The following is a 21,524-nucleotide window of genomic DNA, read 5'->3' on the forward strand; positions in this document are numbered from 1 at the left end:
AACAGAAAAAAAAATCTAATGACAAAATATGAGCTATAAATTAGTTGAGTTCAAGATTTAAAAAAAAAATCTGAAAAAAATTCAGAACTGGGCATACTGATCCATTACAAACGAAACGGCAAATACGGGGCGGATCGGAAGTGCAGAGGACAGCACAAAACGGTCACACACCTTTTAAAAGTAGTATCATTATTATGCTTTGAAAACATATTTTAAAAACTATCTTTATTATACAAATACACCTTAAATCTATAAATAGAACATGTCAACATTTACAAAATCAATATTTATAGAAAAATACACAGCATTTCAGACAGTTGAACATGGCATATTGACATTGTGTCCCTATTTAGTATTTTGCACTTTTGGTGATTTACCTGAAAGTCATCCTTTAAATTTTCAGAGTATTAGAGTCAAACATTGTGCCAGGCCTGTCTTATTTGTCTCCATGGAGTTCCAAGAATTGCTGCCGTAACAAACATGAAAACCAAAATCATCCCTTTGGCCAACGACAAGAAATAAGGTTCACCTGTGACAAAGAAAAGCAAAACGTGTTATTACGGTACTGTCATAATTTTATTCACTCTGCCATCTGCTCTTTTGGTGGAATACCTGTATAATATCTGGTGAAGGGAAAGGCGAGCTCAGGCCAACACACATCATTCCTGTCACAGTCATACTCTGTGAAGTTGATCTGAAACCTAGAATAAAGAACATAACCTGTCAACAAATTGATTATGAATCTAAACAAACAACCTTTTCAAATGTGTACGCGCCTGGTTTTGGCTGGTCCTGTATCGACGTCAAAAAACGTGACTGAGGAGGTGAGTGGGAACAACTGTCTTTTTTCTGGGTCCTCACATACTGAGACGCTACCTCCCCTACAATCCAGAGCCCAAGTGGACATGCCATAACTCCAAACACAAAAAGAACTTGGTTATAAATACTTGCTACGTTAAGAACATACCACACAAAGATTTGCAGCAACTAAGAGCAAGCTGCATTGCTGTAGTTAATTATCTAATACCTGATTTCTAAAGCTTGGATTTCTCTTTGGGGTATTCCATCTACCAGGCTGGTGGTGAGGCTCCAAACACTGATGCGTTGGTGAAATGGAATATCACTGCACACACCTGAATAGTTGTTCATCGCTGTGCTTGAGTTTGGCGTCACAACTGCATTAGATTTGTGTAATAAATCATTTGTTAGAACATCTATCTGGCACAAAACAACGAGGCAAATGTAGGTGGAAGCTAAATAACTTATGAGTTGATTTAGAAGAAGAATTTGCTTCTCTATTAAATCTACTTACAGCTTATGTTTAGCCAGTCTGTCATAGTTGTAAAATCTGGGTTACCACGCTGTGCTACATACGCCGCTGTGGTCAGAGCACTCTGCAGAGCAGCAACAGTCTCTCTAAAACATGAAAAAAACATGACATCAGTTGCTCTAACAGGTATGTATTTCACAGAGCTCCTTAGAAAAGTATTCCTACCCTTTGAAGGTTTTAACATTTCTGTCACATTCTTGAAATGCCTATAAATGATAGGTTGTGTTCGTAAAGTGACAAAATGTGGGAGAGTCCAAGTGGCATGCATACTTTTGCAAGGCTCTGTAGTTACACATCAACTAAAGGTAAAGGATCATGGTGAGCAGCCAACCTCAGGAGATCACACTCGGTCATGTTTTCCTTCCCGACAGGCAGCAAGCAACCTGAAGTTGAATTCTCCCCAAACACAACTGGCTTCATGCTGTCAGCGGAACAGAGACCATCACCCACTATCAACCAGATCAGAAAACAGAGAGGATAAAGTATAAGGTTTGAAATGTGTGTTAATAAACATTAATTAACACGGTTACTACAGAGATTTTTACCTGGTTTCCAAACATTGATCGGTGTCCTCTGTATTAACTCTGTATTATTGACCAGAATGCCAGCAATAACAGGTCGTCCCACTTGATAACCTGTCAATTGAATTTGGTGTTATCCGTAAGAGTAGCAACCTCAACAACTGGGGAAAAAAAAAAAAAATAATTCTCTCACCTGGGTTTCCTGAGTTGGGCTCGGCTGTAGATTCTCCATTTAGAAACACAACAGAATATCTTGTAGTCACTGTTTAGAGGTCAGGACAGCAGAATATGTCAGCCCCACACAACAAGACTTTAGCTTTGAAAATTAAAGAGTTTCACAAGACTTACAACTTCCATTCGAGATAACTGTCCCAACAGTGCGAGTCAGTGAGATATTGGTGATACCATTTTCTTTCCAGTAGAATTTGTAATCTAGCGCTAAGGTCACAGTCTCACACCTCAACCTCTCACCTGGAGATAAATGCACACCCATTTTAAGTTAGATGTTAGACAGAGCCAGTTTATTTGTTTTAGTGATTAAAGTCTACATGTATAAAAAAAATCACCTTGACCACTTGAAAGGAACAAATCAGGGGACTTGTCATCAGTTAAATTTACCTTCACAACGCCTGGTAAAAAAAACAAAACACATTTTGCATGCATTCATACTTGCACTCAAAAGTGTCAAAGAACATCAAAACATTGATTTAATTATGTAAGCAGGTAAGACCCACCGCCTTGCCCATTCAGCACGTCAACGCTCAAATCTTTTTGCAGCGTTTTTAAGGGAGGACTAGTCGGGCAGGAGTGAAAAAGAGTTACACACTCTACTTTGAAATTTTCCAGAAAGGCCACAGGAGCACCAGAGCACCGTCCCAGGACCATCTGAAAAACAAAACCGCATATAAAGTGTTATTAGTTGTAAGCCTGACAAGGAAAAAAGAAATAAAAGAATGCAACTAAGATTGCTACAAAAAATAAAAACAAAAGGTAACACTAATACAACCAACCTGAGGTATAGTGAAGTACTTGTCGTCGGATGTGACAACAGGACTTCCCTGAATATAAGGAGTAAATGGCATTGGAGCAGACAGCACAGGCTCTTGGAAGGATGGGCCCGGCCTGGCTGCACTACACCAGGAGAGTGGAAAAAATGTAGCACAAAAATTACTGAATAAAATAAAAAACCCAAAAAAAAACTTTGATGAAAAATATTCTCACATTGTGTCTCCTTGATAGAAGAGACCCAAGTAGGGGTTGTTTTCAGGTGGAGATGTGACACATAAAAATGGAAACCAGTCTGGAGAGTTTTCAGCAGAACGCACAGAGCACTGGAAATATGGAGCAGGGGAGACCTGTCCCCCGAAGGGTCCCAGCAGACAGTGGGACGCAAAAATCTTTAGATCTTCATTGGAACAGTCCTGGTAGAAAACACAAATAAGAAGATTTAAAAGAGAAAACAAACACATTTGACTAATTGTGTTTGTTAAATTACTATAATAAAAACTGATACCTGGTCACAACAGCAGCGCACATCACATGCTCTGGATGTCAGGTCACAGGGACAAACGCCAAGAGGTTGGTACACTTGGTTTGGAAATACTGTGTTGTTATCTGAAATGAACAGACGACTTTTATAAAACAAGCTGCTTTTAAAGCTCTCATTTCACATTGTGTTGAGAAAGGCTTAATTCAAACCACCAGATCCTGCATGAAGAGGAAACAACCGGGCGTTTATGGTGGCTTGGATCAGCAATGACGCCTGGGGTCTGCTTCCAAGGCAGGCGGACACCTGAAGAGTTTCCAGAACACACTGTGGTTTCGGACAGCAGTCGGCACTCGTTTCGTTCTCACCACACAAATGCAGGCTTTGATTCAGTGTCAGCTGAACACGAATTGCACTCTGAGAAGCAGAATTAAATTGACATCAGCATAAACAAGAGGTGAATTTTATAAGTTGTTTTGTCTATATGGACAGTGGTTGAGTAAAGTTGACGGATTTCTTACCTTTCCCATTTGCTCAGTTTTGAGTGCCCACCGTGTTGCTTCTGTTACACATGATGGTGAACCAGTGCTTCCTGTGAAAGAAAACAATTGTTGTTACAATTCATGTTGCTTGGAGGCTTTTCTTCACAGTGATATCTAGTCACTGTTCATGGGAAGAAGGACGGAGTTAAATTTAGAGCAATCTTAAAAGAGGAACTCCAGAAGACTCGACACCAAGAAACATGTTCACTTTACTGCAGGACAGTGAACCTACAATGCAATGGTGTGATGTAGATAAAAGTAAGTTCTTCTATGAGAATAGACATCTAATGTCATTTTCCTTTCTCTTCATAATTATGGGTTACGATATATTGGTCAATCACAATAAATTCCAATAAAAAATACTTTATGGTACATGATTGTAAAGTTAAAAGGATATATGAATATTTACAGTAACAAGGCACTGCAAAAAATCTGTATTTTTTTTATTATTTTTTTGGTCGAGCTAAACTGGAAACTAAACTATTCCATTAACAACTAGTAAATGTTTTGTAGGGTGTTTTGTCTTTTTTTCCTACCTGTTGTGCTGGAAACAGAAACCGTCTTCAGATTCAGTGAGATCCCTGATGTGTTTCCGAGCAGAAATGCAGAGACTTTTGGTCCGTTGGAGATAAGAAACGACGGCTGAAAAACTATGAATGAAAAACACAATTACTGCTTAGTTACAGTTCCAGCCATCTGTGTAAGATACATAAAATGAGTTTTAGCTAGTTCCAGTACGAAACGTAGAGCACTTTTAACTTCAAAACGATAACTTTGAGGCGAATTACGTAGAAAGATCTTACCCACAGCGTTTTGAGGGTGGACAAAACTGACGAGGAATAAGATAAATGAAGTCCGGCCTGAAATAGACGCAGAAAGTACACCGACATTAGCCATTTCGCTATTATAGATTGGACATTTGTAAACTCTGTGAGGTGTCCTAGCAACAAAATGTTAACCAATCACGGCCGAGAAGCCTTCTTCTTCTGAGAAAACACAAATTTAAGCTGTGAGTAAAGTACACAACAGCGACCTCATCCGCTCAAATTAGTGTCATGAGTCTACTGGGAAATTTCCCAAATGATTTCTAGCTTCCTAATGGATATAAACATTTTCAAAAATTGTAACACAGTTATTCTAACATCGTACACAATGTATAAAATTAGCCTTCATCTAGCACATGAAGTAATCTAACTTAGTGTAAGGATTATGACATGAAGGTGCTCTTAATCATTATAATGTCATCAGTCTGTCTTGACCATCAGCTATTTAATGGGTCAGAAACTCTACCATCTATTTACATTCTATTGAGTTAGATTATTTCCAAAGCTAATCACACTGAATCACTTAAAGATTTCTAATGTGGAGTAACTGTTGGAAATATACAAAAACCCATAAAAACAACAAAAAATAGTTGCTATGTAGTTTTTTATTTCTTTTGCAGACCTCACATTAGACCTTCTGCAGAATGTTCTATTTATGTTAGAAGATTTAAATATATTGGCACAGACCTCTTCGTGGTTAAACCTAAATTTAAATATTTATTAGGTTTAGTAAATTTAAACCTAATAAATTTAGGTTTAAATTTATTAGGTTTAATAAACCTAATAAACCTAATAATTTATTATTAGGTTTATTAATAAATTATTAATAAATTTATTAAAAACTGTCAATGTCATTGACAGTTTACAATGACATTGTAAACTGTCATTGTAAACAGACAGTTTACAATGTCTGTTTCAGACATTGTAAACTGTCTGAAACAGTTTACAATGTTTCAGACATTGTAAACTGCAGTAGTTGCATAATGTCCATAATTCTGCAGGAAGAAAATTGCAGAATCGCCTCTCATGTTTCAGTCCTTTTATACTGAAAGCACGTTGCAATGCAATAAATGCTGATAAATGCTTTTTACCTTACTTAATAATTGTGAATGTTTTAAAAAATTCTATTTTAAAAAGTTACTATCGACCCATTGTTGTTTTCAGCTGAAACTTTAAATATAATGTCAGACCAGAATTTGCTGGAAGCCACACACTACAGAAGAGAAAAAGAGATTGTTTTAGTACTTGTAATCAGCAACAAAATACACAGCAGAGCAATGTTAATAAATTTGGTAATAAAAGTTCCTAACGGTGGATATTCGATGCAGAATATCAGAAAATGATCTATTTAACGTTACTGGTAATTTATTAGGCCATAAAGTTACATACAATTAACTGTTTCTGTTTTTATCTCAGTCACGTTGGTTCCCACAAGTTTCAGCCCCTAGATGGCAGCATATCGCTACCGTGATCATCACTAATTCGTAGAAGTAGAAGTCTTTCAGCAGTAAACAGAAACGTGCTTTCAGTGATATGTCAACACCGGGTATCTGCATTCAGGAGTAAAAGTTACAATGTCGTTTGAAAACCTGATAAAAAGTCTTCAGGACTGCTTCATCACTGAAGATTCAACACCTGAAAATGGCTGCCAGACCCTCCAGCTGTTTGTCGATAAACTGTCTGAAGCCTCCAGGTTTGTTAAGCTATTTTTAAAGTGCACATCCGCCGTCGGTTTTGTAATAAAAAAGGCAATTTGTTTGCACGGACAGGAGCAGCGTTAAGAGGAGCAAGGAGCGCAGTTTGGAGGAGGCAGCCCAGCTGCTGAGGCAGATCCCAGAGGCACAGCTCCGTGGTTTGGAGGAAGAGCATCTCCTGCTTCTGGTCAGACTCCTCTTATCCCTGCAGCTGGAGATGGTCAGCATCTCCACAGCCTGTCGTAAGGTGGACCAGGTGAGCTCCACAGATTCCTTTTTCACTGTAAAATGATGTGGAAGAACTGTGATGTAATGAAAACTTCTGCTTCACAGATGCTGCAGCATTTGGCAGCAAAGGTGGACCACAAACTGGTTTATAAGGAGACCCTCCACAGTTTTCATGCCATAGTCCATAGTGATCAGGTACAGAGACCTTACTTTGTGTGTTTGGTTACCTTTTGCAATCATACCCTTTGCATTCATACTTTTGTTGTACCTCTTGAACTGTCGATGCATCTTGGCCTGGATTCCCTTGAAAAACAGGTTTTTAATCTTGGTAGATTTTTATCTTAGTAAAATAAAGATGAAATAAATCTAAAAAAAAAAAAATTAAAAAATAAAATAAATTGTCTGAAAACCAAGTGTTACTTCATTTCCTCTTTAAAATTATGCGTGTCTTTTTGTTGATATGTTGCATAAAATACCAATAAAAAAAAAATTAAAAAAAACTTGGCTGTAATGTGACAAAATGTGAATGATCACTTCGCTGTCGGTCTTGGAAATGATTTGACTTTGTCTTCTTACCAGGTTCTCTCTTTGGAGGATTTGCAGAGAGGTGGGTACACTGATGCTTACATTATTTTTAGTATGTCACAGATGTAATGTGTAGACTTGTAATTATTTCTCCATAATTTTAGCATGCATGTACCTGGAGGACAGCATAGTTGGTCGAGAGGTTTGGCGAGAGTCCTTCGTGCCAATGCTGCAGAGAGTATCTGAATCTCTTCCTGCTGTGCTACAGGAGGAATCTCGGAGAGATGGGCCTATCTGTTATGTTTCTGTCAAGGTACAAATGAAACATGCATCAGGAATACTAACCAAGAACAGCCATTATAAAACAACCTTAACTTTATTTCTAATATGTGAACATTCATGGCTGCAGGTGTGTCTTCAAGCGTTTCAGCTGTTGCCCAACGAAGTTGCTCCTCTGGTGTGGGAGGAAAACCACAGCAAAGAAGCAGTGCAGAGGATTCTGCAGGCTCTTATAGACATACTTGGACAGGTGTCTTTTCTTTCGAAGCAAATTTATCGACTTCTACGTGACAAACAAGTGTTGTCCTGTAGACAACACTTGTTTGCTTATGTGACTTGTCGTGCAGTGCTGCAACAGGGACACGCGTCTTTTGGCGGGCACAGCGGTGGCGATGCTGATCAACACCGCATCCGAGAGTACAGCTGCTGGAGCTGCAGCCTGGAATCTGCTGCAGGCCTCTCATCCACGTACGTAATACCTGCAGCATCATCATACCCTTTCAGTCTGTCATACGGTGGTATTTGAACACAATAAATTATGGGAACAATTAGGAGCAGAAAATGAAAACCGGTACTGGTTTTAGTTCAAATTATTAAGGCTTCTTCATTTGCCTTTTTTTGAATCTTAAAATTCACGTCTCTCGCTCAGTGATCAATTTTACTTTGGACTTTATTGGTTTTCCATTTTTCAGTTTTGTATAATTCTGGCTAAAAGTTTTGTAATTATTTTATTCAGTTTTACTTCTAATGTCATCACAAGTTTCTTATCTTTTTCCTTATAGTCTTGATTAGTAAAGTTGGGTTGGCTGGAAGACATAAAGAACTGTAGAGAATACTGTTGTCTGATTGTGCTGATTAAGGATTATCTTATGTTAAGATCACTGAAGGTATTTTTATTTTTAAGTAAATCCCGTTGATTTAAATATAATCTGTAGCTTAGATCTCAATTGAGAGCCAGCACTTCCAACACATCCAGGCAGAGACGAGAATGTTTAATGTGAAAAAGACAGGCTCCAAGAAGCTCAGCGTTTCCTCATAGGGGCACAAATTTGACCCGCTTAAGATGATATGCAAGGAAAATGTGTTTTGTGTCCAAAAATGATGGTAGAGCAAGATAATTGCTTCCCGTTGAGATTGCATGCTCTTTGTTCAGATAAAAAGAAAAAGTTATTTTGGAACAGTTACAGATTTTATTTGGAGTGGGACCTCAAAGCAAGAATGCAGAGTTAAATGAGAGTGCTGCAGTCTGCGGGTGATCTGCAGCCTCAGCATTAGGCAGCTGATTTTCTCCTGTGAAGACTGTTAGTTGATCTGCAAGCAAATATTTGGGTGCACACAAATGTAGGTCCACCAGGGATCTGTTTAAGATTTGGAACTAGAGAAGTTCAGACATAGAGTTTCTCATTGGAAAACCAGGAAACTTGAAACGTATTGTTCTACTCAACAAAAAAAGGTTGTTTTACAGGCACTAAAAAGTTACTTCAAGTGGAAAAAGTAAATTGTTTGTAAAGCCAAGGGTACTTTTTTTTTCTTATATCCAGGACATTATGGTAATGATGATATAATTAATAAAGAATTATAAACAGAAGCCTCAAATGGTAACACAAACCAAATATAACAACAGCATCATGATGTTTCTCCCCCACATCACTTCATGTGTGAGTTTATGCATGAACAGATTTAATCTTTGCAGGACCAAATCATTTTTACTCCAGACTCTGTGAAGTCAGGAGTTTTCTGACCGGAGACATTTTCTTTGTGCTGCCTCTCAGAGCCCTGCCAGCTGACCGTGGGGGTCCTGCAGGTGACATGTGACCACGTAGGGAAGGACAGAGTGGACCGGCTGGCTGTGAGCAGAGGCCTCCTCACCTGCTGTCGACCTCACGTCTTACTAAGTCCGAGCCACGACACCACACAGGTAGGGAACGCTTGTGTGGGAGCACATGTCGGGATTTTTCATCATATTGAATCCGTGTTATCTTGTTTCTCAGGCCTGTTTGCTGCTGGACGGTTTGTTTCCTCTTGTTTATGCACTGTGTGAGGAGAAGCAGGACTGTCACTACTTTGCCTTTGAGGGTGAGCGAACTCCAGACTGCTTGTTTGTCTCTTTGACTGGCTCTGCTTTGTGCTAAAAGCCCAAAATCCCATCGCAGTGTTAACAATGTGGCTGAGGAGAGCGAAGGAATGCGTGACGGATCTGTGGAGGATGACCGGCTCCCGCCTCCTGCCCGACGACAGCAGGCTGCTGCAGCGGCTTACACACATTATCTGGACCGGTGCAGAAAGCCCAGTGAGTCACTGACGTTGACTTATACTCAGAAGGAACACACGGTGATTGCCATTTGGTTGCACATTAGGCTTTCTGGCTAAGTTATTGAATGCTTTTTTTTTTATTAGAGGTGCATTTGTTTCTCGTTTCCACTGTGTGCTGGTAGGAACTTCACCGCATTGAAAATAATCTTGTGATATTAACAATAACTGATATTGATTACAATTTAAATGTTTTGTGTGTGTGTGTGTGTGTGTGTGTGTGTGTGTGTGTGTGTGTGTGTTTCTGTTTCGGCAGGTGGAAGGGGTGCCTGAGTTTGCGAGCAGCGCCTTTACTCTCTTGCTGAACCTTTACGCCTTGGACTCTGAGCAGTTTTGTGACACCAGCAAGGCTTTTTATTTCACCCTGCTTGAACGATTATTGAAACTGCCCTGGGAGGCCAAAGCCAAATACCACCGCCTTTGCGCTCTGCTGCCTCATGTGGGAGCCGAGCTGGTGAGCATGTCATAGCTGTCACATTCTTTACAACGTTGTTACTTTTACTTTCTGTGGCCCAGATGTTTGGCTGTGTCTCTGTAGGTGCTGGATCAATACACTGAGGTATCTCGCCATCTCCTGAAGTGCCTATCGACCAATCACCTGTCCCCGTGCGGCTCAGAGTTTTACAAGCGTCTGATCCAGCAGCAGAGGCGAGAGCTTCCTGCCTCACTCGCGGAAGTGGATCTGGCCGGGCGCTGGGCGGACAGCTGGCAGCCTCTCCTCCTGGAGGCGCTGACGTCTGAAGTGACTCTCCTACAGACCAACGCCTCAACACATTTACTGCCCTGCACCCTCCAGGTTTTCCCCTCGGCTGTGCATCACCTGCTGGCCTCCCTGGAGCCCCACGAGCCAGGCCACCTGCGCGCCTGGGCGTGCCTCCTGAGCTCCTACCGAGCCATCAGCGGCTGTTCTCCCTGGGCTCTGCAGGGCAGCTCCACCTTTAAAACCCTGCAGCTGGCTCTCGGGTCTGCAGACGACAAAGTGCGCCTGGCTGCCCTCAACCTGCTCTGCTGCAGCCCGAAGACCAGAGACGTCCCCTCTGCAGAGGAGATCACGATACTGAAGGAGTTTGTCCCCCAGAATATGAATTGCGAGTCCTCACCTTTTCGGCAGCACCTTCAGGCTGCGGTGAGAAGGTTTCTGGTTCGTGTCAGAGACGGCAGCTTGGCACACGTCAGAGGAGTCAAGGGCAAAAAGAAAGAAGATGTCAGCCATGAAAGCAGAAAGGATGTTCTGGAGCAAGGGATTGGTGAGGAGGAAAAAAAAAAAAAGAGATGACGAACGTTTTGCTCCGAACTTTTGTCTGCTTTTTTTCTCGGGATTTTTCAGTTTTATATTCTCTGTTCAGAAAAGATGTTCTTTATGTCACGTAGGCTTTGTGGAGTGGTTAGGCGAGCTTCCATACAGCTCTCTGTCACCTGGACACAGCTATCAGAGGAAGAAGACGGCGCTGTTGTTGTTGTCTGCAGTCCTGGAGACGTGCACAGACACCTGGAGCCCCGACAAAAAGAAGGGACAGCCACCGGGTGAGACATTAGAAAACAACACGGAGCAACAGATGTTTTTACTCAAGCGCAATGAAGTATTCGTACCCATGGAACCAAATGTTTGGCTACGTTGCAAACACAAACTTCAGTGTTTCTTAACAGGATCTTGTGTATTGAAAAAAACCACAGTGACGTGAATGCATTGTTTTATAGAAAAAAAGATAAGTGTGGCTCACCTGAGCATTGGATCTCTGCATCCTCCAATCTCCTTAATGATGAAACCGGTTATAATTACAGCAAACGTAGGACTTCTTATTGACTGTGCCAGACAGAGAGGGCAGTGGGATTTCTTCTGCAGAACCAAGCAGCTGCTTCTTATCAGTTGTCTAGAGGATTCTACAAACGAGGTATGGCTCTCTGAGTGGAGTTAGGGGTTTCGCTCTATCTAAACTGGCTGAAATGTAACGCAAGAGCTGCTCGTTCCTTTAGATCAGGGAGCTCTCGGCCGGCTTGTTGTTGAGATTTTTCCCTCCCACTTTCCCTGCTGACATCGCGGAAGTCCTGGAGACGAGGAGCATGCAGCTTCTGCGCAGCCCGCGGGTGCAGGAGGCTCAGATGGGAGCGCTCATGATGAAGACGCTCCTCCAAAAGTAAGTCTCACCTCCTCTTTGTGCCCTCAACTTGTAAAATTATTTGCATGCCTTTAGGTTTGTTTGTTTTTTTGTTTTTTTTCCTTCGCAACAACAAATGTTGAAATTTGAGGATTTTATGTGGAAGACGAGTACAATTTGGAGCATAATTGAAACCATCCGTCGCTGCGCATCTCTGTTGCGCACAGCTTTGTGCATAATTTACATCAGTAATAAACCCTGACGCCTGTGGTTGTAGCGGAACAAAACGTGGACACATTTCAGAGGTGTGAACGTTATCCCACGTGCAACGTTGGTATGTTTGGGCGACGACAATATCGGCTGTTCTCCATGTAGATCAGGACATCGGTGCAGCCTGAGCTGTGCTGCCAACGCTGGAAGGAACCTGTGTGTGGTCAGAGTCCTGCTGACAGAGCTGGAGGAGCATCATCTGACAGCCAAAGCAGACATGATGCTCTCTGCCAGAACCAAGCCTATTCACGGTGACTAACGTTCATTCGCATCGATGATGATGGGAAATCTTTTTTTTTTCTTTATATGGATCCCCTGAATCCCCCTTTTTTTTTTTTTTTTTGAAATGTTTCAGGAGTGTTGAGCGCTCTTCAGAGGTGTTTGCTTGAAGCAGCTGATGATATCTATGCCACACTTGACCGCAGTCTGATGACCAAATTGTTGGATCTGCTGGAGAATATTTCTCTGCTGCTGCTTGCGGTTCTGCATGGAGATCGCGAGGCTCGTGTCTCTGAAACATGTAATCAAGCCATCTTGACTAACGGTGAAATCTCATTTTAGATACATTTTTTTTATTTTAACATTGGAAACTGAATTGCTTTCTGTTTCTTAGATGCTCCCCCGTCCTTTTGTGACATGGGAAACGCCATCAGCTCTCTGATATCCCAACAGTCTGGAGGTGGCCCAACGGACGAGGAAGAGGAGGAGGAGGAGTGTGTCCTGCTGTCTGAAGAGCACAGCCTTGTTCTCACCTGCTGCTGGGTCTCTCTAAAGGTGAGACGTTTAGGCTCCCCTTCTCGGCATCAGTCTTTGTTAGAGGACGGGAAAACTCACCGGTGTTTCTTCTCCACGTCTTTGCTCCAGGAAACGGGAATATTTTTAGGTTCGTTGGTGGAGAAAGTCCTGAAAGAATCCAAGAAACATTCTGAGTGTCTTCTAACTAAGCGGGATTTAGTGAGGGCGTCGGACATTTTCAAGGATATTCTTCTAAAATGCCGCCATTGGGTACGTTATTTTCAAAATACACAGTTCAAGACGGTGGTCAAAAATGTTAAGGTTTGAATAATTTATTACACTGTTCTTTTTTTTTTGTGTTCTTTTTCAGGTCGGTATGATTAAATTCAACAAACAACTTTTTACGAGCAATTGAATGCATAACTTTGATTTTATGATGAATTTCCTCTAATTCCCACATGGTCAAAACTTTAGAGATGGACTCAAATATAGAGATGTTTAGTTAAATGTCTGTAACTAAGTTGTCCCTTAACATGTTTTTTTTTTAGCTAACATGTGACTCAGATGGTCACATGTGGCTCCTAAGACCATCTAAAGTGGCCCTGAATTACTCGCTACTTCTACTTCTCTATGTGTTTTCACATTGCCCATTGTACAGGTACATTAATGTACTGATCTTAAGTCTGGGTTAAAAACATACTTTTACTGTTTGACTTAAACCTAGCATGAGAATAGATGTGATCCTTTTTTTATGTTTTCTTTTTTTCCTTTATTCTTTATTTTTACCCATTTTTTAGTTTCTGTACAGTTTCCAATCTGGATTTCTTATTAATTAAGAATAAATTGACTGATTTATAAGTAACAACTGGTGCACTGTTACCAGTTTTAGGAGTCTTGCCTTGACTCCTCCAAACTCACTTCCTACATTGTGATTCAACCCAGCTCAGTGTTTGTTTTCTCTGACTGTAAAACGTTTCGCCACAAGCCAAATATCAGTTGAGCTGACTACTTTATATTATCAGTACTTACAATTGTTTGGACCAATAGTCTTGCAATCTCCAGACTTAATGTTTTTGCTCAGTTCTTCACTAAGTTCCTCACAATTTTTTTTAGCGTCATTTATTGAACGATTTATGTTGATAACAAAATTGTTTTCCAGCTTTACCTGTCAAAAGTAGCTCTAGTTGTTTGTTAAATAACTCCATCCTGGAGAAAACATGGTTTGAATAACTCAACATGTTTTCAGAACTTCACGCCAATCATAATTGTGTTTAAACGTCCAGCAACCACTTCATTTAAACTTAAAACTTACACTGGATTCCTGTGTAAACAGATGTTTCTTTTCTCACCAGGGGGCGGTAGAGGGCTGCGGTTTAGGCTTCACAAAGTTCTGTACGTCTCTGCTGAACAGCAGTGATCCAGACCTCAAGGATATTCCTGCCCAAATGCTGAGAGATGTAAGTAATTTTGGTTTTCTCTATAACTAATAAAAGACAACTGCTGATGTGCAGACTCATGTCATTTCAGGGACTGCAGGTTGTTCAGTGCGCTGGCTCCACGTCTGTGACCCGACGGGCAGCAGGGCTGCCCATGCTGATCCTGTGCGTTCTCTCGTCAGAGGAGGTCAGCAAGGCAAGGCCGCTGTTGGCACTCAGCGTGCAAACCCTGCTGGACACCGCCAGACGTCCCCTCGATGAGAACTGGGACCAAACCCTGGACCTCCCACAGGTGTGTTGACTCTGCAAGTGCTGGCTGGTTGGTGCTGCTCGTAAAGAATCGGACAGACTGCGATGACCTCGTTGTCATTTTGTGCACAGGTATGTGCGGTTCACACTCTGCAGGCGTTGGTGCATGGCTCAGGTTTGGGGTCAGCTGTTCTTCAGTTTGCTCCTGCTGTAGCCGTCTTGTCTCTGACTCTGCTCCGATCTCCCTGCTGGGCCATGAGGAATGCTGCGCTGCAACTTTACAGTGAGACAGAAGCTCATTCGCTGCCTGTTCGATATGAGAGTTCTGCTCTGAATTGTCCATTAACCCGCCCGTGCTCCTCTAGGCTCTCTTTGCTCTCGAATGCTTGGCCAGCGGTCCGGCAGCGTGGAGGCTGGCCCCACGCAACACAGCATGTCCCCTGCTGCCTTCTTCTTTCACTACCCTACGCTTCAAGCTTTCCTCCTGGGCGAGCTGAGAGGGGCGGCGCAGCAGCTCCAGAGGCCAACCGCCGGGGCCAAGCTGCATCTGCAGCCCTCACTCTACCCGATCCTAACTCTGCTGGCCCAACTGCAGCCTGGCGTCCAAGACTCCTCAGAGTAATGCTTACACACCTTTTGACTGATCGGTCAAGTTAAATAGATATTCTGTAGTAGGAACTGCTCATTTTAACCACATTTTCTAAACTTATCGGTTCCTTTGCTTATTGTATCTAGTTCAGTGCATGGCCAGTATAAATCTGAGCTGCTGAGAGCAGAGTCCAAGATTTTACAGCAATTATCTGATTTCTTGGGAGTTAATGTAGACATCAAGTCCTATAAATTTGTGTCTTGTCTAGCCCAAACTAAAATAATAGATGTGCATTTTAGTGATTTTGGACCCTTTGAAGGTAAATTGATATTCAGACTTAAGTTTTTCAAACCTGACTTTACCAGAACCAGATGTGATTTGCAGTGCCACTCATCTGCTCTGTTCAGTTTTGGCAGCAGATCCCACATCCTCCTCTGATGTAGAGCAAATCAGCCCTGACACACACACACACGCACACACACACACGCACACACACCAAACTTTCCAAACTGCCAGGACAGGAGATGCTAAAAACCCCTCAGATTTCAGACATTTAGGATAAAAATTCATTTTTTTTTGTTAAATCTAAGATCAGTATTGCTTTGCCACCTGGGTTTTGTTCAGATGAAGCAAATCAGGGGTTTTATTTTGTAAAGTTTTGTACATTGGAAATGGGATGTGTTAGGCAGTGAGCTTTTAAAAGTGCTGCCTCATTTTATTTTATTTGGAAAGTACTAGGAGTAACAGGTCAGTTTCCAGTCAGCGAAAGGTTTTGTTGCTTTGGTATTCATTGCAACAAATCAATAACACATAATTTCCGACTGTGAATTCTTTTCCAAGTCGTTAAATGATCTTATTCTGCACCTGCTCCTCTCTTAAGCTCGTTGTTTATGTGACTGAGTGTACATATCCTCATGTGTTTCCTCTGGCAGAACGTTGCTGGACTTCCTGCCTCCGTTACTCCAGCTATCTGCCAGTCCCATTTATAGTGTTAGAGTAATGGTCTCCAAAGCTCTGGTTGCCATGACACCGCCTTCGGGGTACTTTGACCTCCTCCTGAAGCTGACCTCTCAGCTCCCTGGTCCGCAGGAGTCCTGCAGCCACAACCGGCTCCACGGCCAGCTGCTGCAGATGAAGGCCTTGCTGGACCGAGCCCTCTGCTCAGACAGGTGGGACTGGAATGAAGGAGGCGCTTAAATATTCATCAGCAACTTCCTGACTTTGAAACTCTGCCGTGTTTGTGTCGGTAGTGTCCTTTCTGACGACCTGCGTGAAGTGGTGAACAGGATCCATTCTTCAATGTGGCTGGGGACCACGGCTCAGTGCTGCCCCCTGGTGAGAGCGTCGTACCTCAGCGTGGCTGGGTCCCTGAGAAGATATTCCTGCGAGACTTTCCTGTCGCAGCTCAGTGACAGACTTATGCATGACCTTCACACGCCTCAGCAGGGTCTTCAGGTGTGTGACAATTGTACATGAGACACCGTGTGTGCTTTATGTTGTTTGCAAAGGACTTCGAAAACGGTTTTGTTGAGCTGGAGTAGATTTCTGACACCGTTCAAGCAAGCACTTTGAACTGCCTCGTTGCTGAAAATGTGCTGTATATAAAAATCAAATTACGTTTACCTTTTGCCTTTACCTTTAAAATGAGGATACCAATTACAGTCTGACAGATTTCAATCGTTCTTTTCTTTTAACTTTGCTCTCTGCAGGTTGGCTTGTCATCGTTCCACCAGCGAGCCCTTCACTTCCTCTGTGCAGATCCAAAGTGGGCTTGTCAGACTTGGGAGAGTTTTTCTGCAGCCTCGCCTGAGCTGAGGCTCTCGCTGGTCGCATGGTTGCTGGACAGCCAGGACTGGCAGCAAATCGACTTGAAAGAAGTGATCCAGAGGGTGTTGCAGGTCAGGCACAGAGCCGCTTCCAACAACTGATTGTATTTACTTGTGTTAAAAGTTCATGTAGGTGGTTAAGATAAAGACTCTGATTCATGCATGCTGTTCAGGATTTACCCGACTCTTTAGACATGGAAAAAATGTGACACTGGCTACCTGCGGTCATGGGCCAGAGATAACCTACTGTTTGTTTATGACGCCCAGTAACGCGTTTAGCAGCACCTGTGTGATGGATTACCTGCCTTCCTGATCACGTGACGGTAATTTTTAAATCTTCTCTTTCTCCAGTCAAACTTGAAGGAGGCTTTGCTGGGCGACAGCGTGGATTACCGCACCACGTACCTCGCAGCTCTGGTTTCTGTGATGGCCGGTGGTGGCTCCGCTTTACCTCAGCCGCTTCCCGACTCAGAACCTTGTTCGTCCGAGTGTTTGCATTTATTACTTCAGGACCTAGAAATCCAGAAAGGTGGACCAGAGTACCTCTCTCAGGCTCTACATGCTGCTAGCCTGCTGCTTTTCCATGTGTCAGATTTCAGGTTTTGCACTGTTTTTTTGTTGTTGTTTTTTTTTTTGTTACATGTCAAGTCCTTATTTTAGACTCCTAAATTAACATAAATCCCTCTAACTTTGATTTTTATCCAATCAGCCTGAAGACGTCTGTGCTTCAGCGTTGGTGCAGTATCTTGGAGTGTCAGCGGGCTCCAGAGGCCCCTGAAGTCCTCAGGATAGCGTGCAGCGAAGCTCTTTGTGCAGCTGGGCTCCCGCTCATCAACAACCTCAGAGATCACAGCTCTCTCCCTGCCATCATGATGAGGTACGAAGGAAATCTGATCATGTCGGATAGCTTTAAATGACTGATTCTGGTTAAAATATTTTAAAAGGATTTTATGTGTAGTTTTTTGTTTTTTTTTAACTGTGTAGGTTGATCAACACAGGCCTGTACCTGCTACAGGACCAAAGCCAGGAGGTGAGGCAGAAAGCTGCTCGTTTTGCCTCTTTGCTGCATCATTCAAGGCGAGGAAATGACCAGAGGAGTGTCTGCATCATGCAGATCAACCAAGCCCTGCTGCTCCTCTTGGACCTGCTGCTGCAGGAATGCTGGGATACTCCTGGTGCGCTGGAGGTGCTGCTGTCCCACCTGCCTCAGGCTGACCTCAGATCAGTGCTGAGAGAAGCCTCGCCAGCAAGAGGGTGTGTTGCCAAACAGAATCTGCGTGGCACCTTGCAAAAGCACTCAAGCGCCTTGAACCTTTTTGACACTTTGTCAAATTACGACCGCACATAGCAACATAACCCTAAACCCTGGAGCACCGCAGGATGGCACTGAATACAATATATGACACCGTTTTAGGATTTTTGATGTTAAAAGACATTGAAAATAATGTATTATTTATATTTCAATTACACAATTGTGGCCTAGTTTCTAAAAAGGTTGGAGATTTACATTTCATTTCAATTACAGTTGTAGGTGTCTGGGGACTTGGGGCTGGATTCTTTGCATAGTCTTTTTTGCAAGCTCAGTTGGATCGGAGGATTAGCATCAGTGAACATCTGTTTTTAAACCTTACCACAGTTAGACTTGTCTGGGCTTTGACTAGACCATTCTACCACATAAATACGTCTCGATCCAAGTTGTTCCCTTGTTCCTTTTATGTTTTATGTTTGAGTTTGTCATGGGACCTCTGCCTCAGCAGCCTTTGCAACATTTAATTTACTAACTGAAAATTCTGAGTGCAAATGATTGGACTGAAGTTTATTCTGAACTTTCAAAGTAAATTGAGCTGATTACATAAGCATGATACATTTTTCTTTTCTTTTTTTTTTCTTAAAATATAAAATATTCATTTAGCTTTTTTTTCCCCATAACACAGTTAGTCACCAATCTGTGTTGGTCAGTCAGCTAAAGTTCCATTAAAATACATTCAGGTTTTTGGTTGTAAGTTGACAGATGGTGCATAAAATTCGACGTGTAGTTATACTTTTCAGAGCATAGCTACATTATTTATACATTTGTTCAACTGAGCATTAATCATCAGCGTGTTGTTGCAGGAGTTGCAGTCTGTATGAGCAGGATGAGGCCAATGTGTTTGCAGAACCCTCCGTCATGTCTGCACACCTGCTGCCCTACCTGCTGCAGATGGCTGAGAAATCCTCTCAATCCTCTGCTCTGGCACAGACTCTGACTGCATGGGCAGAGAAGAACACTGCCCAGGTGCTGGATAACCTCACAGACTGTGAACAGCTCCAGCCAGGTGTGCTGTCATACATTTAGCATTAAAGTAGAAGAGCTGAGCTCTGGAATATTATCTGTTTTATGTGTTAAAGTAAAACTTTTTTTTATCTCTCTTTTTTTTTTCTAGCTGAAACATTGACTCCTTCTTGGTTGGCTCTCCTGGTGGATCCCCGTTTCCACTTTGCTCTGTGGGGCCTCTTTGCCAGAGCTGTCTTTCTTCTTCATCTCCTGAAAACCTCTGCTTGTCCTCAGCGTCACTGCGATCCCTTAAGCGTGCAGATGCGTTTGCAGACGGTTTGCACTCTTCTCACTCAGAATGGTGTTCATTTTACACCTGCCTTAACAGCTGCTGTTTCTGTGGAAGAGCCACGACTGTGAGGGAGCAGAGGGGAATGGACCAGTTTGACCTGGGACAAAATTAGTTTTTGATATTTGAAGAACGGACATCACACGGTCTCACTCTTAAATGACGATTGCAGGTGCTGATGCCGCCGGACGCCAGCCCTTCGTGAACTTATGTAAGAGCGAAGTGGGTAGGGTTACGTTGGTGTCTTTCCTTGCCTAGCAGGGAAGAGACCCTCTGGGAATTGGGTGGGTGAAGCTTTATTCAGTTTCAGTGGCGTTACAATGGAGAGCTGCAGTCAGAACAACAGTGCCGGGTTATTTTTGCCCTGCTTTGTTATTGTGCTTCTCTCTGCAGCAACAGCAGCAAGGCTCACATGGGTGCAGTGATGTAATGCAACAGCATCTGGAAATATTGCCTGCTTAGCAGCCAGTGGGGGTGTGTGATGTGTGGTCTAATTTTCCATTAGAGGCCTTCTGACTGGATAAGTGTCCATTTTCCAAACCACACGAGAGCTGAGAGCTGAGAGCTGAGAGTTGGCTCCGAGGGATCTGATTGAGATCTGGTGGTTGGCCCATAACAGGCCACACGTTCAGAGCAGTCTTACGTCATCAGATAGCCCGCTGACAACCACCAGGATTCAAGAAGCACAAATGTTGAAGCTGTTTTAGTTGGAATTTGTCACAGAAATGAAATTTTGTTGCTGTGGAAAGTGGATCAGAATCTGTCTGTGAACCAGAAGATGTAGCGCTTTATCTCCTTTTTTTTTTCTCACTTTCCTTTTTTCCTTGGCGCACTCAGTGCACGCAAGATCTGTTGCATCAAAGAGTGCACGATTATTCAACAACTATGACAATAAGCGAGGGTTAATGAGTCATACAGAAATCTTACCCAAGGTGTTTCCTGTGATTTCCTCAAGGTCCACACCTAGTTTGCAGTAACGTCCCCCTTAATGGAGCTTGGCTTTTATTTTTTTTTGACAAAATTTAATATTTTGGTGAAGAATTCATCAATGGCATCCTGCATTGGTTTTTAGCAGCTTATTGTCTTATAAAATATTTATGTTTTATATTGTAAAACTGAATTAGCTATGACTATATAAGTATATTACTAATGATATTTTCTAATAAAGTTTTGGTTCAACAAAATGTGTTTAATCTTGGAATTATTGACAATAATTAAGTGTGAATCATGAAATCAAAAGTTGTTTTTTAATTGCTGAAACCTGACTTTTTTTTCCTCAGAATAATTTTAATTTCCTGAAGGTGGAGTCAGATTGTCTTAAAGTGGAAAAGGGACCATCTGGCCTGGTAAAAGCATTCCTACCTGAGAGTATGTGGAGTATCAGCAAGCTGCTACTTTACTGATTAACTATGACAGCAGGGAGAAAGGCCAAGTGCAGAGGGTACAGCCACTGTAATGATTTGTGTATATACCTGAGACATGTGGGCCATGTGGAGCATGAAAGGAGTGTTTTTCCACTGGTTTAACAATGTGCCCAGTAAATAAAAATGTTATTGTGAAATATTTCCATTGTGAAACTCAGCTTGTTCAATTTTAAATCATTTTCTAGTGCACGTTTTAAGATAGACTTTGCTGAAGGATAATCTGATCACTCTTTAGTGATGAACTTATATCAGCAGACATTATTTATTTATTTATTTATTTATTTTTACCCATCATCGTTTTCCAAGCAATGCTTTGGAAATGTCACAGTTAAGACTTTTAAAAATGCACATTACACCAATGGAGACGCGTCGAGGGCCGTTGCGGCGCGTTTCGATCGTTTAGCTGCGGCGTGATTTGAACCGTTTTGAGCGTTTGACCGTCCAACTCGTCCTACGCTCCAGATAATAGACTTTGAATGTAAACCAGACGCTCCTGACGCTCAAAACGCGTTTGAGATTTGAGGTGAACTCGCCAAAAATGCACGCAGCAAAGAGCT

At 42.2% G+C, this 21,524-nt stretch overlaps 2 protein-coding genes across 4 annotated transcripts; one reads left to right on the forward strand and one right to left on the reverse strand.

Moving 5' to 3' along the window:
* Positions 1 to 208: 208 nt before the first annotated feature.
* On the reverse strand, positions 209 to 4,850 carry tctn2 (tectonic family member 2). Of its 2 annotated transcripts, none has more exons than XM_007559120.2 (18): positions 4,683 to 4,850; positions 4,416 to 4,529; positions 3,859 to 3,929; positions 3,553 to 3,754; positions 3,365 to 3,465; positions 3,073 to 3,272; positions 2,862 to 2,982; positions 2,586 to 2,736; positions 2,418 to 2,480; positions 2,200 to 2,322; positions 2,045 to 2,113; positions 1,876 to 1,965; positions 1,662 to 1,779; positions 1,313 to 1,416; positions 1,028 to 1,175; positions 777 to 914; positions 613 to 701; positions 209 to 529 (listed from the first exon to the last, which is right to left on the reverse strand). In XM_007559120.2, the coding sequence occupies exons 1-18, from the start codon at positions 4,774 to 4,776 to the stop codon at positions 414 to 416; spliced, it is 2,112 nt and encodes a 703-aa protein (XP_007559182.1). In that variant the 5' UTR covers positions 4,777 to 4,850; the 3' UTR covers positions 209 to 413. The 2 variants fall into 2 exon arrangements, with proteins under 2 accessions (XP_007559182.1, XP_016530375.1); XM_016674889.1 differs by having other exon boundaries at positions 777 to 917.
* A 1,323-nt stretch (positions 4,851 to 6,173) lies between these two features.
* LOC103142852 (thyroid adenoma-associated protein homolog) lies at positions 6,174 to 20,727 on the forward strand. Of its 2 annotated transcripts, XM_007559124.2 has the most exons (31): positions 6,174 to 6,396; positions 6,473 to 6,653; positions 6,731 to 6,820; positions 7,205 to 7,232; positions 7,315 to 7,463; positions 7,560 to 7,679; positions 7,777 to 7,897; positions 9,202 to 9,347; positions 9,421 to 9,505; positions 9,583 to 9,719; positions 9,996 to 10,193; positions 10,278 to 10,986; positions 11,111 to 11,263; positions 11,522 to 11,631; positions 11,714 to 11,874; positions 12,211 to 12,356; positions 12,461 to 12,625; positions 12,719 to 12,879; positions 12,970 to 13,110; positions 14,193 to 14,297; positions 14,368 to 14,568; positions 14,658 to 14,808; positions 14,891 to 15,143; positions 16,047 to 16,283; positions 16,365 to 16,569; positions 16,824 to 17,012; positions 17,292 to 17,539; positions 17,650 to 17,817; positions 17,925 to 18,194; positions 19,053 to 19,255; positions 19,364 to 20,727. In XM_007559124.2, the coding sequence occupies exons 1-31, from the start codon at positions 6,278 to 6,280 to the stop codon at positions 19,612 to 19,614; spliced, it is 5,601 nt and encodes a 1,866-aa protein (XP_007559186.1). In that variant the 5' UTR covers positions 6,174 to 6,277; the 3' UTR covers positions 19,615 to 20,727. The 2 variants fall into 2 exon arrangements, with proteins under 2 accessions (XP_007559186.1, XP_016530374.1); XM_016674888.1 differs by having other exon boundaries at positions 12,719 to 13,110.
* Positions 20,728 to 21,524: the final 797 nt, after the last annotated feature.

This window comes from Poecilia formosa, unplaced genomic scaffold (genome assembly GCF_000485575.1).
Source record: "Poecilia formosa unplaced genomic scaffold, Poecilia_formosa-5.1.2 Scaffold103, whole genome shotgun sequence".
Taxonomy (NCBI): Eukaryota; Metazoa; Chordata; class Actinopteri; order Cyprinodontiformes; family Poeciliidae; genus Poecilia; species Poecilia formosa.